This window comes from Panthera tigris, chromosome A3, assembly GCF_018350195.1.
Source record: "Panthera tigris isolate Pti1 chromosome A3, P.tigris_Pti1_mat1.1, whole genome shotgun sequence".
Classification (NCBI taxonomy): domain Eukaryota; kingdom Metazoa; phylum Chordata; class Mammalia; order Carnivora; family Felidae; genus Panthera; species Panthera tigris.
The window spans coordinates 26,085,127-26,099,828 of NC_056662.1; the positions used below are offsets into that span (position 1 = coordinate 26,085,127).

General features: G+C 56.9%; 1 protein-coding gene across 1 annotated transcript; it reads left to right on the forward strand.

Moving 5' to 3' along the window:
• The first annotated feature begins 1,827 nt into the window (after nt 1-1,827).
• On the forward strand, nt 1,828-7,182 carry LOC122237106. The gene is made up of 2 exons (XM_042979826.1): nt 1,828-2,535; nt 7,081-7,182. Exons 1-2 carry the CDS (start codon nt 2,035-2,037, stop codon nt 7,180-7,182), a joined length of 603 nt encoding a protein of 200 aa, XP_042835760.1. The 5' UTR covers nt 1,828-2,034.
• The last annotated feature ends 7,520 nt before the right edge of the window (nt 7,183-14,702 follow it).

Genomic DNA, 14,702 nt, shown 5'->3' on the forward strand with positions numbered 1-14,702 from the left:
ACTCCATTGGGATGGCTTTGAAGCCTGGATTACAGGGAACTTTCCAGCCATCTTGGTTTGTCCTGCTAGTGAGTGACCTCCTGCCTGGGGTGATTTCAGGGAAAACGGAGGAATCTCCCAGTCTCCAAATTTCTCCCATATCTAAAGGAAGAGGAAGTTTCGTGAAGTCCCTGCCCCTTTTGGGAGCTCTTTTTCCTAAGGCTTCCGCCACATGGGCAGTGTGGAACAAAGAAGGGCAGGCTTGGGAGGTGGAAAGCATAGCAGGAACCAAAAGAGATAGAACCGTAATAATGGCCTATTCCTTACAAAGTACCCGCAGTGCCCCCGACCCCACACCAAGCCTGAGGCACACACCCTGCACTGGGTGCTGTAATTGCCCCCACCTTGTAAGTGAGGGAGCCGTGGCTCAGAGGGAGGGGAAGCAGGATCTGAACTCAGGCCTATACAGCCTCAAAGCCCTGGTCCTGTAATGGCAAGGAGCTAAAAATGTGTGCCAGAAGGTAGTACTGACTCCCCTGGGAGCCCAAGATACACGAAGGCTGGAGAAGCGTGCGTGTGTCTTGGTGAGGAAAGGGATCTGAGAGACGAGTGGGATTTGGGGAGCAAGGGAAGCACCTTCCGGGGTCGGCAGAACAGCCTGAACAAAAGCCCAAGGTCGGGGTGAACCTGGCATGTTGATGGGAGAAAGGTCTGGTCTGGGTCTGGGTGTGAGACGCAAAGCTGGAAGCGGCGGAGGGGGGCGGGGAGGGGCCCTGCACTGCCTGCCATGAATGCCAGGCAGGGAGCTGGCTTGCAGCTAATCACCACCGCCGTTATTATCTACAGTCAGTGACATGAACACAGCTGCCATCACCCCGGCCTTCCACACGTGTCAGCGCACCCTTCCAACAACTTCAGGACATGGCCGCCATGACGTCCGTTTTGCAGACGAGGAACTGACAATGGAGCACCAAGGGGGCCGGATCACCCTGCTGCTGACCCACCCCGGTATGCCCTGTGCCCAGTCCTGGGACTGCCCTCCAGGACGAGAGGGACAGAGGGAGGAGGAAGGCAGACGGAGGGATGAGGGCGTGGGGCGCCCCGCCGCGCACCGTCACGGCCCCTTGCACCCTCGGGGTTTCTGAAGATGGCGGGTGCTGGCTGTGGTGTGGCCTTCCTCAGCCCTCCTGACCCGAGCCGCTTTACCCCAGTGACCTGCGACTCCCAGGGCTGCTATTAGCTGCGAGCTTGGCCCGGAACCCTTCCTTCTGAATTTACATCCACAGTTCTTTCTCTCACATTCCAAACGCAAGCACTGTTGGATGGCTGCACCCCACAGAGCTCTGGGAATACATGGGACTTACCCACCCGGTTCCAGCCACTCCATGATCGGGGAAACAGCAGGCTCTTTGGGTCTGGTCCTGGCCAGAGCCTCAGTTTCCCCGTGTGTGAGACAGAAGTGGTCACTGTCAGACTGGATAATTGCTATGGGTATTTATGCTTGTCTTGGGCCCCTGCTCCTCTGGCTTCTGGTCTCAGAAGACATGTTGGCACAGGGAATGGAGTGTGGCCCCACCTCAGACCCTTGCTAGCCTCTGTCTCAGGAGGACAGAGCCGCCCTGGACCGGGGGTCAGCCATGAGTTCAAGCTCTGCTCCTGACACTTTCTAGCTGCAGCCTGAGCGAGCGTGTTGGTACCCACCACTTATCGGGCACCTCACGTCACAATCCCTCCCTCTTTCCCTGCCTGGGCAGGTCAGGTCGCCTCTCCGGGCCTCAGTCTCTGGATGCCTGCGATGGCTGTTCCTCCCACCCAGCCCAGCACCAGGGCTGTTCGAATGAAGCCAGTGTAAGATGCTGGATGGGGAAGAGTTTGCGGATGGAAAACTTGGCCCATTGGGAAGATTTATTGCCGTGACTGTAAGTGTGAGGGCCAAAGGCCATCGGGGCCGGACGGCCCCTGCCCAGAAGGCTGTGCTGGAGCCCAGGCCGCTTTCCCTCCATCTGTGGTGAAGGAGCAGATGACCTTCTCCCTGGGGCCTCAACGTGTGGTGACATGCCAGGGCTGGGCTCCCTTTCGACCAACATTTTGCCTCTTATTTTGGAATGCCCACCTCCCCTGCAGGGCCCTGGTCAGCACCTAGATGACCCAAGTCTGGGGGGCGGGATACACAAGCAGCCCAAACCCCTGGACAAACACAGAGACGCAGACCAAGCCCTTGCTCCCTCTCAGCCCCCAAGTCCCATCTGGTCTTCCTGTTCTCCTCTAACCCGCTATTCCTGGGGGTCCTTGCCTTACCTGTGGCCCCTGCCAGCTTCCCCACCGCCCTCATGGCCCCTCCATTTCCTCTCCTGCCACCAGAGACCTTTGGAAATCAAGGATTCCGGCAGATCTCTCCTGCCGAGTGCCCTCTGCCAAGTGTCCCAGCCTGTGCAGAGCCCCAAGGGGCAACAGGGGCCAAAGGAGAGGAAGAGTGTCCCCGTGCTCTGTAGCCTGCTGGCCCCTGGCCTGCTAGAGTGGCCTCCCGCTGCTCCTGGGCCCCGCATGCTGACCGAGGTGCGCCCCCCACTCCTGCCCACAAGAGGCTGTGCCTGCCCCCTCTCCCCTCTGCCCGGACCCCACCCCTTCCCTCAAACCTGACATCGCCTCATGGGCATCAAGGCTCCCTCCGGGCCCTCTTCCCATCCTGCCTCCGGTGTGTGAGGGAACCTGTCTGTGTCCCCTTGACAGTGTGTGCTCTGTAAGCCATGGCTGCAAGTCTCTCTGAGGGGTCCATGAGCCCCGGGGGAAAGGCACACCTGCTTCGCGGCTGGGGCTCTGAGCCCAGCACTGCGCCTGGCTCCTGAAATACTCGTCTGATACCCAAACCCATGGACGTCACTCGCCAGCCTGAGCATGGTCACCCCAGGCAGTCGGGAGTGTGTGTGACCTCAGGCTCAGCCAGGCTGAGCTATATTTAGACACCGGGGCCGGGGCGAGCTTCTGGGCCAGAGAAGGCGGCGGAGCCCACGGTGGGGCCCCAGGGGGACCTCCTCATCTAGGGGGACGGTCCCACGTAAGAGGCCGTAGCCCAGACCAGGCGCTGTTGGCTCCCACTGCCCCCAAAAAAGGCCAAGGAAAGATTCTGTTTGAACAAAGGAGGCTCTCTGGCTGGTTTTGTGTGTGGTGTGTGTTTATAGTTAGAAAAAACAAGTTCCGGGCTGGTCGGTCAGCTCCAAGGGTGGGCCAGGGGTGGGGGGCAGGGGCGAAGGCAGGGGTCTCCCGGGCAGCCCCGCGGGCCCCTGCCGGAGCTGGGTGGGTAGCCGTCTGCCCACCGGGCTGCCTGCGCGGCGTTCCTCCCCCGCATACCTCCGGCGGCGCCGGGCCAGGCCAGGGTGCGGCCACCCGGCGGGCGAGGAGGGGCTGGCCTGGCCCCGGCTGCTCGCTCCCCTGCTCTCCCGGGCGGGCAGGAGGCAGGATGGATGTTCGCAATAATTACCCAGCTGCAGCTTCCCCAGAGCGGCCGCCATAGCAACGGTGCCGGGCGCCCCAGCCGAGCGGGCGGCCGAGTGGCAGGAGGGGGTGTGGGCGCTCTGGGCAGGTCGGGGAGGGGGTCGCCCGAGCCCCCGGCGCAGCCCCACTGGCTGCCTTTGTTGGCTCCCTCTCCCCGTCTGCCCCTCCCCCAGAGGCCAGGGGGAGGGGGCTTTGTCTGGGCACAGGGAGGTTGGCACGGCCCAGGGGAGGCTCCAGCGACGCCCCGTTCCCGCTGCCAGGACCCGTGGGGGCAAGGGAAGCAGGTGTCAGGACTGGGGGTGCTTGGGGTCCCTGTGGCTCAGGGCTCCACTCGGGGCATGTCGGCTGCCCGCTGCTCACCCAGGACCCTTGGGTGTAATCACCCCCAATGTCCTCTCCCCTCTCCAGAGGGGGGCGCGCAGTCACTGAGGGCTCTCCAGGAAGGGTGTTTATGACTCTACTCACGCTGCCCTGGCAGGGTCCTGCTGGAGCCAGGCATAGAGCTGTTGTGGGCAGGGCTGGCTTTGTGTGTGGGGTTGCCTGTGGGGGAGGCCTTGGGCCCAGAGGCAGTGCTTCAGCACCCCCAGAATCCTGCCCTGATGGCGTCCAGGCCACTCCACTCAACAGTAAAGGCCCCATAGGCCTCCCTCCTGAGAATGCTTGATCTGATGAAGGGGATACATTTACCTCCATTTTACAGATGGGGAAGCTGAGGCCAGAGAGGTTATGTGGCCTGTCTGAGGTCACACCGCTGAAAATAGAGAGTGTCCAGCCAGTTCAGGCTTGTCACGGCCCTGCCATCGCTGTGGTATTTGTTGTGGCTATTCCCCAGTCATCTGTCATCTGGCAGTGTAGCCCAGTAGTTGGTAAGGGCGCAGACTCTTTGGTCTGGGCTGGGAACGGGAACGGGGGTGGGGGGGTGTGGGGATGCGAGTCAACCTCTCCCAGCCTCAGTTTTCCCCTCGGTCCAGTGGGGGATATAATGAACCTTCCCTTATGGGATTGTTGCACGGATTAAAGAAAACAGTGCATGGAAAGAGCAGTGCCTGGCACGTGGGAAGTGTTAGCTGTTGTTATTGTTGGAATTATGATTATTTTTATTATTGTTACAACGCGAGGAGGTGGACCTACGCTCTCACCAAAGCCCCTTTTGGCTCTGGCCTCCCAGGGCTCTCCAGGCGGCTTTCTGAAGGCGAGGCCTCTCCAGCAGGCACCAGAGAGGCTAAGCAGGCTCGGAAGTGGGGAGTTCACAGCCTAGTGAGGAGCGGGTGCTAATTGCCTAATCCCGCAAGTGTGTCTGGGGTGTGGGCTGTGAGTGTGAGGAAGGAGACAGATGTGGGGCTGAGATGGGGTGTGCCAAGCAAGGGCTGAGACCCCATGTAAGCAGAGTGAGCCGGAAGGGCCTCTCCAGGGGGCCAGCCTGTGGAAAGGTCAGGAAGAGGACATTCTAGAACATGGCCTTCCTTGAGGAACCGAAGGGGTGCCAGGGTTCTGGAGCAGAGAGGGACAGGAAGACTAAGGTCGGTGAGGTCTCACAGGGTTGGATCTCCAGGGCTTTGTGGGCCATGGAGGAGAGTTTTGGGATATGATTCTAGAAGCTGTAGAAAGTCAGAAAGTGGTTTTCGTCAGAGAAGGAGGTCAATACATATTTGTTAAATGAATGAATGAATGAGTGAATGCATGATTGAATGAATGGAAGTTTTGTTTTGCAGTGGCCAACCACAGAAACCCTCTCCCTTCACCTCTCCCCCTCCCCATCACCTCAGTCCTTCCCTGATGGTTTGGTCCAGTCATTTGTCAGCCGCTGCCCTGGGAGCCCACAGTCATATGGTGGATGATCAACAAGTAAATGGAAAAATTCCAGGTCAGCTGTTTGGCCAGTCTGGAGGAGTGTCCTAAGAAAGGAGAGATGACACTGGTCAGGGCACTTTCTGAGATGGGTGTTGAAGGAATAGGAGTTCACCGTGTTGCCAAGGCAGAGAACACAGCACCTGCACAGGTTCAAAAACAGGAAACAGCACAGCACAGTGGGAGAATATTTTAGTGTTTTCGTGGGACCAGTGATAATTAAGGACAGCTACCTTTATGGAGCCCTGACTGTATGTCTGGCCCAGGGCTACAAGGCATGAGCTCTTTGGAATCACACAATTTAAACCCTGCTCTCTTTGTGGCAGCGGCCGATTTCACCTTTCAGAATGAAGAATCGAGGTTCAGATAAGTCAAGTAACTTGCTCAAGGTCACACAGCAAACCCAGAGTCCGTTCCCTCCAACATTCAGGGGTGGGGTTGGACTGATGATTCTAACTGGGCCATAAAAGGCCCTGAAGGCCAGGCTAATGTCAGGATCCAGTTCTGGGGCTTCTGGGGAGTCATGGTGAGGCTTTGAGGTGGGGAGAGAGAGGGTCGGAGCTGCGTGTGAGAAGAAAGACTCTGTGGCCTCTGTGGAGGGTGGGTAGAGCCACCAAGACCAGCCGAGAGGCTGCTACAGTGGTGCAAGTGAGGGCTGGTGGGGTCTTGATCCACAGGGGCCCCGGGGCAGGACAAGGGGAGGCCTTTGAGGGAGGCCGAAGGGCAGAGGTGGGGCCGGGTGAGCAGAGAGAGGCCTCTGGCATGGAGGCCTGGCTCATGGCTAGAGTTCAAGTCTAATGAGCCTGACAGGAAGTTGGTGCTCTTTCCTCCCCTCTGGCTGGTTATTATTTCACTGATATGTACAAGAGTTGGCCTTTTCTCCCTTGTGAGATTACAGGCGGCTTTTTTCTTTAAAGGTGGCTGGGACAAGGCATTTCTTAACCCACAGTGATGCTGGCTGATGGTGGCATTTCAGGCACAGGGCCACTACTGTGGGTTTTCCCCAGAGTCTCCAAGCCCCCTAACAAGCCAAGAGCACAAGGCACCATTCTTGGTGGCAGTGACCCCTGAGTGTGCAAGTGGGAGCCAGCATTTGGGAGGGGGTCTGTGCAGGGGTCAGACTGCCCTGGGTCCATTCCAGACGTTGCCACAGCTACAGAAACTGGAGACGCTTCTGGAAGCCCAGCAGCAGCATTCCTGACCTCCCTCTTTGGGCTTCCCGAGGCCAGGCCAGTGAACTGAAGCCCTTGGCCCGCCTGCCCGCTGCTCTGGGAATATTGTAGTTGGTGGGCCAAGCAGGCGGTGGCTCGAGCTGCAGGTGCTATATGTCACCTGAGCCCAGGATCCGGCTGCTCCACGGGGAGGAGGGAGCATGTTCCCATACAGCCTACTGGCTGGCTCGCTTCCTCTTCCTCGTAACTCAGAGAAGCATGGCCCGGGCCTTCCCCAGCCCAGAACCTGGGATGAAGGTGTGGCTTTGTCGACCCCCTGCCCACACCTCAAGTCCCTTCTGGGTGTCTGAGGCCAGTGGGGAATTGGGACTTGGTGGAAAGTGCTGGTCTGGAATCCAGTAGTCCGAGGTTGAAATCCTGGCTTGGCTTTTTAACACCTAGGTGTCCTTAGACAAACCACCCTCTTCGCTGAGCCTCAGTTTCCACACCTGTAAAAGGGGGGGGGGTTCGTATAAGATGGAATGAGATGATGGCTCCCACACAGAGCAGACAGGAAGTGTGAGCCCCTGTGTCCCCTCCTGTTCCCCAGCAGTACCACCGGGGAAGAGATGGGCCAGACGCAAGCCAACACAAAATCACTGGGAGCCTGATGAATCTGGGGACGATGGCCCTTGTCAGAGGCCCTGCTTGAGCCGGATGTGCTGTCAGCTCGGCGTCCAGATGGGCACCCCAGAGCAGGGCACGCCTGGCCAGCCGTGGAGCACAGATGGCAACAGCACAGGAGGCCAGACCCAGGTCTCCCGGGCCAGAGCCAGGACTGCGGTGGGACGGACCATGGAGGTGGCCGGGGGCGCCAGCAGCCTCCAGGCCCTCCCTTTCTCCTAGAAGAGCCTCAGCTGTTCAGGTCAGTCTCTATCGGCGGTGGTCACACTGCTGATCTTGGCGCTAAGTTTCACCAGCCTTCAGGAGCCCTTCCTCATCTGTAACCCTGCCCTCTGTGACAAGGCAGACAGCTGAGTCCCCAGGAACGGTCACTGGCTTCTGTCTACATGACCGGGTCCTCTCCAGCACACCCCAGAATCCTTGAAGGATGGGACAGTCCCTTCTGGCCTCACCACTCTGGGATTTTCTTCTCCCAGAATCTCTCACAAGGCAGCCCACGGAGCTGAGGCCACCACCATCCCCATCCCACAAACGGGACGTAGGGGGCAGCTCCATTCATTGCAAAACTCCTTTGGAGCGACGCGGCACCCTCCAGAATGACTCTGTTACCTTGGAGTAATCCAGTTCCCACACGCCTCTTACACATCTGCATTCACCGTTCCCTCTGCCTATGGTGCTCTGCCCCTAGATCCCTACCAACTCCTGCGTGTCCTTGAAGCCTCTGTTCTAATGCCCCCTCCCCACAGGAGCTCTTGTGATCATCTAAAGGTGCCTCCCTTCTCACTCGCTACCCCCTACTCTCTCTCGTCTTCTTCCTAGCACTTACGCACTGTTTGGTTAACGTGCAATCACCTGCCTCCCACACCCTGGCCCCAGGAGTGCGAGTGCCACCAAGGTGAGGGCCTCTCTTGTTCACGGCTGAACCCCAGGGCCTAGCACAGGGCCCGGCCTAGAGAAGGCACTCCATACAATTGTCGAGAGAATAAACGAGCGAATGGATGACAGAAGGAATTTATCACTCAGCACACATTTATGGGCACATACTTCGGGCAAGGTCACCATCGGTACAGGGCCTGGGAGCCAAAACCCTCACACCGGGTCTTGGGGATGACGCTGCAGGGCAGATGACCCAAAAGCAGAGGACAGAAGGAGGCAGGGAGGAATCTCAGGAAACCGAGGCATGGGTTCTCATCTGGGACCATCTTCCATTTCCTAGCTGTGTGCTTTGGGGCTCAGCGCTTGCCCTCTCTGAGCCCCACAGTCCTCCCTGTAAAGTGGAGCAAAAAATTCTGACCAGGGGGCCCCAGCCGGCCTCCTCCTCATCTCCCAGCCACCGCCATCTGGGCACATCTAAAATCTATTATCCACATGGCAGCCAAAGGGGCCTTTTCTTTTATCTTATTTCTTTCACTTCCAAAAAAGTATTTATTTTTTGAATAGGTGACAAATTTGCATGGCTCAAAATTCAAAAGGTGCGAGAACGAGTGTAGAAAAAAGAAAGTATCCCTCCCACCTGGCCCAGCCAGCCAGAACTCCACCCCAGAGGCAGGCACTGTTTCCTCCTATTTTCATCTATCATGCCAGAGATAATTTTATGCATATACAAGCCAATGCATACCTTTCTCTCTCTCTCTCTCTCTTTTTTAAGCAGACCACGCACATGGTTCTGCCCCGTGCTTTTCTTCACTTGACAATCAATCTGGAGAATTTACAGAGGACTTTTAAAAACAAACAGAATGACTGGTCCCTCCCTTGCAAACCACCCCTCTGGTGGATCCCTAGCCTTCTCAGAGTAAAATCCAGACTTCCACAGGGTGCTCTCTGATCTGGCCACTGCTGGCATCTCTGAACTCACCTCCCTCTCTCTCCCACTGGCTCCCTCTGCCCCAGCCACCGTGACCTCCTCACTGTTCCTCCAATATGGCAGGCACAATTCCACCCCAGGGCCTTTGCACTTGCTGTTCTGTCTGCCCTCTGCCTCCACAAATTCTCTCGGCTCTCTCCTTTTTTTCAGGTCTCTACTCAATTAGCACCTGTTCCGAGAGCTCTCCCTGATTAATTACCCTGACTAAAGCATCCATTCCCTGCCCTGTCCCTTTATTCCCCTTTATTTTTCTTGATAGCATTGATTAGCATTTGTGATGGGTGTAACTGTACTTCATCTGACTCTTCCACCTGACTGCTGGGTCTGTCTTGGTCAAACACCATTCAATACTTGCAAATTTTTTTTTAAGATTTTATTTTTAAGTAATCTTTATACCCAAAGTCAACCTTGAACTCACAACCCCGAGATCAAGAGGCGCACTGACTGAGCCAGACAGACCCCCCAACATTTAGATTTTTTTTTTAAATAAAGTTTATTTATTTATTTGGAGGGGGGGGAGAGAGAGAGAGAGAGAGAGAGAGCAAATGCACGAGAATGGGGGAGGGGCAGAGAGTGAGGGAGAGAGAGAATCCCAAGCAGGCTCCGTGCTGTCAGCGCAGAGCCCAACACAGGGCTTGAATTCACGAGCCCATGAGATCATGGGCTGAGCTGAAATCAAGAGTTGGACGCTTAACCGACTGAGCCACCCGCGTGCAATCCCCCCAGACACTTCGATTTTAATGAGTACTCCATAACTATGTGTTGTCTGGTGAATCAACATCCCCATTTTACAGACGAGGAAACTGAAGCACAGAGAAGGGAAATCCCTGCCCAAAGCCGGGGGCGGGTGGGGGGGGGGTGGGGTGGGCATCGCAATTCCATCACCCCTCCTGGGTTCTTTCTCCTCGGAGCCCCTCCTCCATTTCCTAGCTGTGTGGTCTGGGGCTGGCCTCTTGCCCTCTCTGAGCCCCAGCGTCTTGCCTTTCCGTGCCGCGAGGGACTGTGAGGAAGATGAGAGGGTGTCCGTGGCGCTTTCCCGGAGGAGCACAGCCTTACTCACACATCATGATGCATCAGATACATCGCTGTCCTTTGTCCGCCGGGACCCCACCGAGGCTGGCCCATCATGGCCGTCTAGTGCAACGAGAAGGTTCCCAGCCACTAACAGTATTTTTAAACAACAATCCCAAGGAAATATTTTTAAAAGCCTGCGTCGTGCTGGGGAACAGCTAACAGCTCTGAATTATTAACTATCAGGTAGCCCTGCTATATTTTTGGACAGAGTTTATTCCGACACATACAATTTTCCTCCTGGTAATTTATGAAAAGCGCATTCCCTTCTTCAGGAAGTCACACCCCCTTCTGAGCACCACCTCCCCCACCCCAAACTTGAATGTTTACTGGGTAAATGCAACAAACTTTTATCTTAAAGTGCATCTGCTTGCTCGCTTGATACTGGAGGACATTTCCCAGGGAGACACTGCAACGGTATTTTCTGAAATGTCCAGCCTGGGGCCTTTTAGGAATTCAATAAAACCTTGTCAATTAGGATGAATTAATCATCCACCCCCTGCAAGGCCCCCTTTCCCTCTGCCCCACACTGTGACACCTACTGGGGAGATCACATATCTGCTTCATAGCCAGGCGTTTGTGGGTTCAAGCCCCAGGGGAATCCTGTTTCTTGGGACTCAGGGAAAGTGGCCTCCCCCTGCATTGCCTACCCTGTCCCAGGCCTCAAAGGCACACACAGAGTAAAATGATCCTGAATCTAGAGGCAGAGGCCCTACGTTGTCTTGGCATCAGACTTAGCCGAGTGACCACAAGTAAGTCACCAAACCTCTCTGATCCAGTTTTTGTGTTTTGGGTTTTGGTTTTGGTTTTGTTTCCTGATACAGTTTTCTCATCCCTAAAGCAGGAGGTGATGGTCCGAATTCAGGCATCCACTCAACAAATATATAGACGACCACGTGCTGGGCACTGGGGACCCAAGCCAACGCCCACCCTCACGGAGCTCAATCCAGGTGGCAGGTCCGACCAGCTACACACACGAGTGAACAAGAGAAATGTTGAACGCTAGTAACAGCTATGGAGAAAATAAGGCTGGGGGCGCCTGGGTGGCTCAGTCGGCTGAGCACCTGACTCTTGATTTCTACTGTGGTCATGATCTCACAGTTCGTGGAATCGAGCTCCACGTGGGGCTCGGTGCTGATGGTGCAGAGCCTGCTTGGGATCCTCTCTCCCTCTCTCCCTCTGCCCCTCCCTATTCGCTTGCACACATGTTCTCTCTCTCTCTCTCAAAATAAATACTTAAAAAATTAAAAAAGAGAAAAGAAGGCTGGGGTAGGGAGGTGTGATTTTCAGAAGGAGGTCCAGGACAGAGTGGGATGGGGGGAATGAAGCAAATCCCAGATCCCAGCAGGGAAGAGTGTGCCCCCCAAGCCCCAGAGACAGACATTCGGCAGTGTCTGGAGATTTGGGGTTGCTGCCCTGGGGGTGGGGTGCTGCTGACCTCCCGCAGCGCAGGGGGCAGCCCTAAAGTGGACAACGCCTGGGCCCTGGATGTCATTAGTCCCGAGGGGAGGAACCCTGCTATGGGGCCGTGGGCCACTGCAAAGCCTTTGGCTCGTACTCCAGGTGGAAGCCACGGGAGGGTTTCAAGCAGAGGGAAGACGTGACGTGACTGGGTGGAAAATGGGCTGTATGGGGGAGAGGGATGGCCGAAGTCCCCTGAGATGCCCGCACAAAGACGACGCCACTGATCCCCAACCCTCCTTTACTGGGAGCAGCCGCCGGGTGCTGCTCACGTAGTAGGTAGCAGCCGACAAGCTGGACCAGGGCCTGCCCTAGCTGGGTGTGCATTCCACTCGGGGAGCGGCGGGGACACATGCACGGAGCCACTGCTCTGTGCAGAGTGCAGAAGGCTCCTCCCGTGTCACTTGGGACGCGCTCCAGGGTCCACAGGCTGTGCCTGGCCCCTCTGCGCCCTGCCCGGCCCTGCGCTCCCTCGCACCCTGTCTCCGGGCCTGCGGATGTACCTGGGGTGTGCTCGCCTCCCACCAGCGGTGCCTATGCTCTTCCCTCTGCTTAGATACTCCCCTGCTTTTGTGACCCTTCTCAAACGTCACCGCCTTACCGAGGCTCCCTTGGCCCCCAGCCGCCCTGTCTAAACAGCTGTCACTTCATCCTTCACCTTCTGGCTCCATCCTCTGCTTCTATCCATCCTCCCATCCATCCTTCCTTCCGTCTCGTCATTCGTTCAACAAATCCTCAGTGAGTCTTAACTATGTGCCAGCCCCTGTGCTGGGTGCGGGGGCCCCAGGAGGGAATGAGACAGACAGGGCCCCACTCACGCAGGTCCACTGAGGACAGGTGTTATTAGTCACACAAGCACACGCCTGCAGCTATAAGAAGAGTTGTAAAATAAAGGTTCGGGTGCCTTGGGAGTGTACAGTGGGAGTGCCTGGCACAGGCTGGGGTCAAGGAGGGCTTCCTTGAGGAAGCGGCCGCTGAGCTGAGGTCTGGAAGGCAGTAGGAGGTAAGAGGGTGAAGTGTGGGTGCATTGGTTAGGGGGCTGGGGGTGGGCAGGAGCATGGTGCATGTGGGGACACTGGAGGCCAGTCAGCGTGGAAGAGCTTGGAGAGGTCGGGAGGTGCGTGGGGGGCAGGAAGTGAGGTCCAGAGGTAACCGGGGGCTCAATCATGTGAGGCCTGTGGACCAGGGTAAGGAGGGCCAGGGGGAGGTTTGAGGCAGGGGGAAGTGGGAGATAATTTACATCCTGGGTCCTCTTGCTCTTGGAGAATAATCTGAAAGGGGATGAAGGGGACCGCAGTGAGAAGGGTGCTATGATTGTCCAGGCCAAAGAGGGTAGTGGCCTCAACAAGGAGGTAGCAGGGGAGATGGAGAGAAAGTGAAACGTCAAATGGACGGCTCTGAGGGTGGAGTGGATGTGAGGCTAAGAGCAAGGGAGGAGTCAAATATTCATTCACCCACTGAGTTGCCCTTTGTTGGGCATTGAGTAGTCCACTGGCCCAAGAGTCCCCTTCTCCATCCATCCATCCATCCATCCATTCATCCACCTGCCCATCCGTCCATCCATCTACACATCCATCCATCCATCCATCCATCCATCCGCCTGCCCATCCGTCCATCCATCTACACATCCATCCATCCATCCATCCATCTGCCCATCCATCCATCCATCTTTCTATTCTGTGTTTCTCAGCACCTACTGTGTATAAGACTGAGTGTTGAGACCCAGGGACCAGAAAGCCGAGCATTTATCCCACTCTCACTGGGAATCCGGAAGTCTGGTTTCAGTTAGAGAATCTTAGCAAGGCTGGAAGGGGCCCGAGAGGTCAGAGGCCAGATGCCATTGCTCCAGGGGCACTGAGGCCAGGAGAAGTGCAGGTCCCCATCCATCGCCGAGAAGCAGGAGGATGGGCCTTGGAATCAGAGAGCCCCCACACCTCCCACTGCAGCCCTTTCGCCGGTCTCCTGGAAGTCCTTCCTGGGACCCTTCAATCCCTAAGGAGGCCCTGCAGCCATATGGGGAGTAGCCTTCCTGGGCCCACAAGCCCCTCCTTGCAGACATCCTTGTCTCACCGCCCCCCCCCCCCAACCCCAATGGCTGCAGGAGGGGCCCGTCTGAGAAAGTGCTTCTGTGCCGCCCAGAGGGCCCCTGGGCTGCTGATTCATGGCTCACAGGAGCTGCCTGTTAAATATGCAGAGCTTGGCTATGGCCTGTGCCTGTCTCTTTAAGGCGGGCTTGGGGCTCCCTACCCAACCAGCATTCCCTGAGGAACAGGAACCGGGCAGGCCTGGTGTCTCCTGGGTATAGACCTTGTGACTCCTGTTAAGGCAGCCTGGGGCGGGACCACAGGTCCCTGGGTGGAGCAGGGAGGCACCCCCCAGCTCAGAGGGGCCATCCTTTTCCCAGGATCACATTCCCAGGAAGGAAAGGAGCCTGGATCCCAGATCGGGCAGCTGGATTCCAAAGTTTGGGTCTGTGGCACCTAGGAGGTCCTGAGCAAGGGTAACCTATTGTTTGGTTTGTCTGAGGCTAAGGGGGTAAACCAGGACGTGTTGGTCACTCTATTATGAGCACTCTATCAAGGCCAAAGCAATCCCCATGCCGATAGCCCTGTGGGGTGGAAAAATTCCTGGGTCCTAGGGGCTGCCCCACCTGGGACAAGTGTGACCTTGGGCAGATCCTCTGGTCTCTATACTCCCTTCTCCTCAGCTATAATGTGAGGCCATGGCCACTGCTCTGCCCCACTCAGGCCAGTGAGAGATTCCAGGCTGCCTAGACTTGGATGCTTCGTTTGAATCCGTTTCTGTGCACTGGGGTCAGCTGTCCTTGGGGACTTCTGGGTTGGCCGATGTGAGGAAGGGGATCCGTGGAATCACCGGGCACAGGGCTTGGCACATAAGAGGTGCTCAGTGCATATTGAATGAATGCATGCGTGCGTAAATGAGCGGACAGAAACATTTGTCTGTGCCTCCTCCGTGCACAGAGCTGGCAAAACAGAAGAACCAGACCTAGCCCTGACACGAGGAGGTCATCCTCGGCGGGGAGGGGAGACAGAAGAAGAGGCGGTGCCCAGAGTGGCCCCGGTTTGACCTTCTGGGTTATACTACTGCCGGCCAGGGGACCTTGGGCAGATCACTTTACTGTTCTGTGTCTC

Bases quoted from the DNA above. Each gene is read 5' to 3' on its own strand.
- LOC122237106 (XM_042979826.1), top strand. From the start codon at position 2,035: ATGCCAGGGCTGGGCTCCCTTTCGACCAACATTTTGCCTCTTATTTTG. The intron at 2,536-7,080 runs GTGCGCCCCCCA...CCTGTTCCCCAG, and splicing joins GGCCCCGCATGCTGACCGAG to CAGTACCACCGGGGAAGAGA.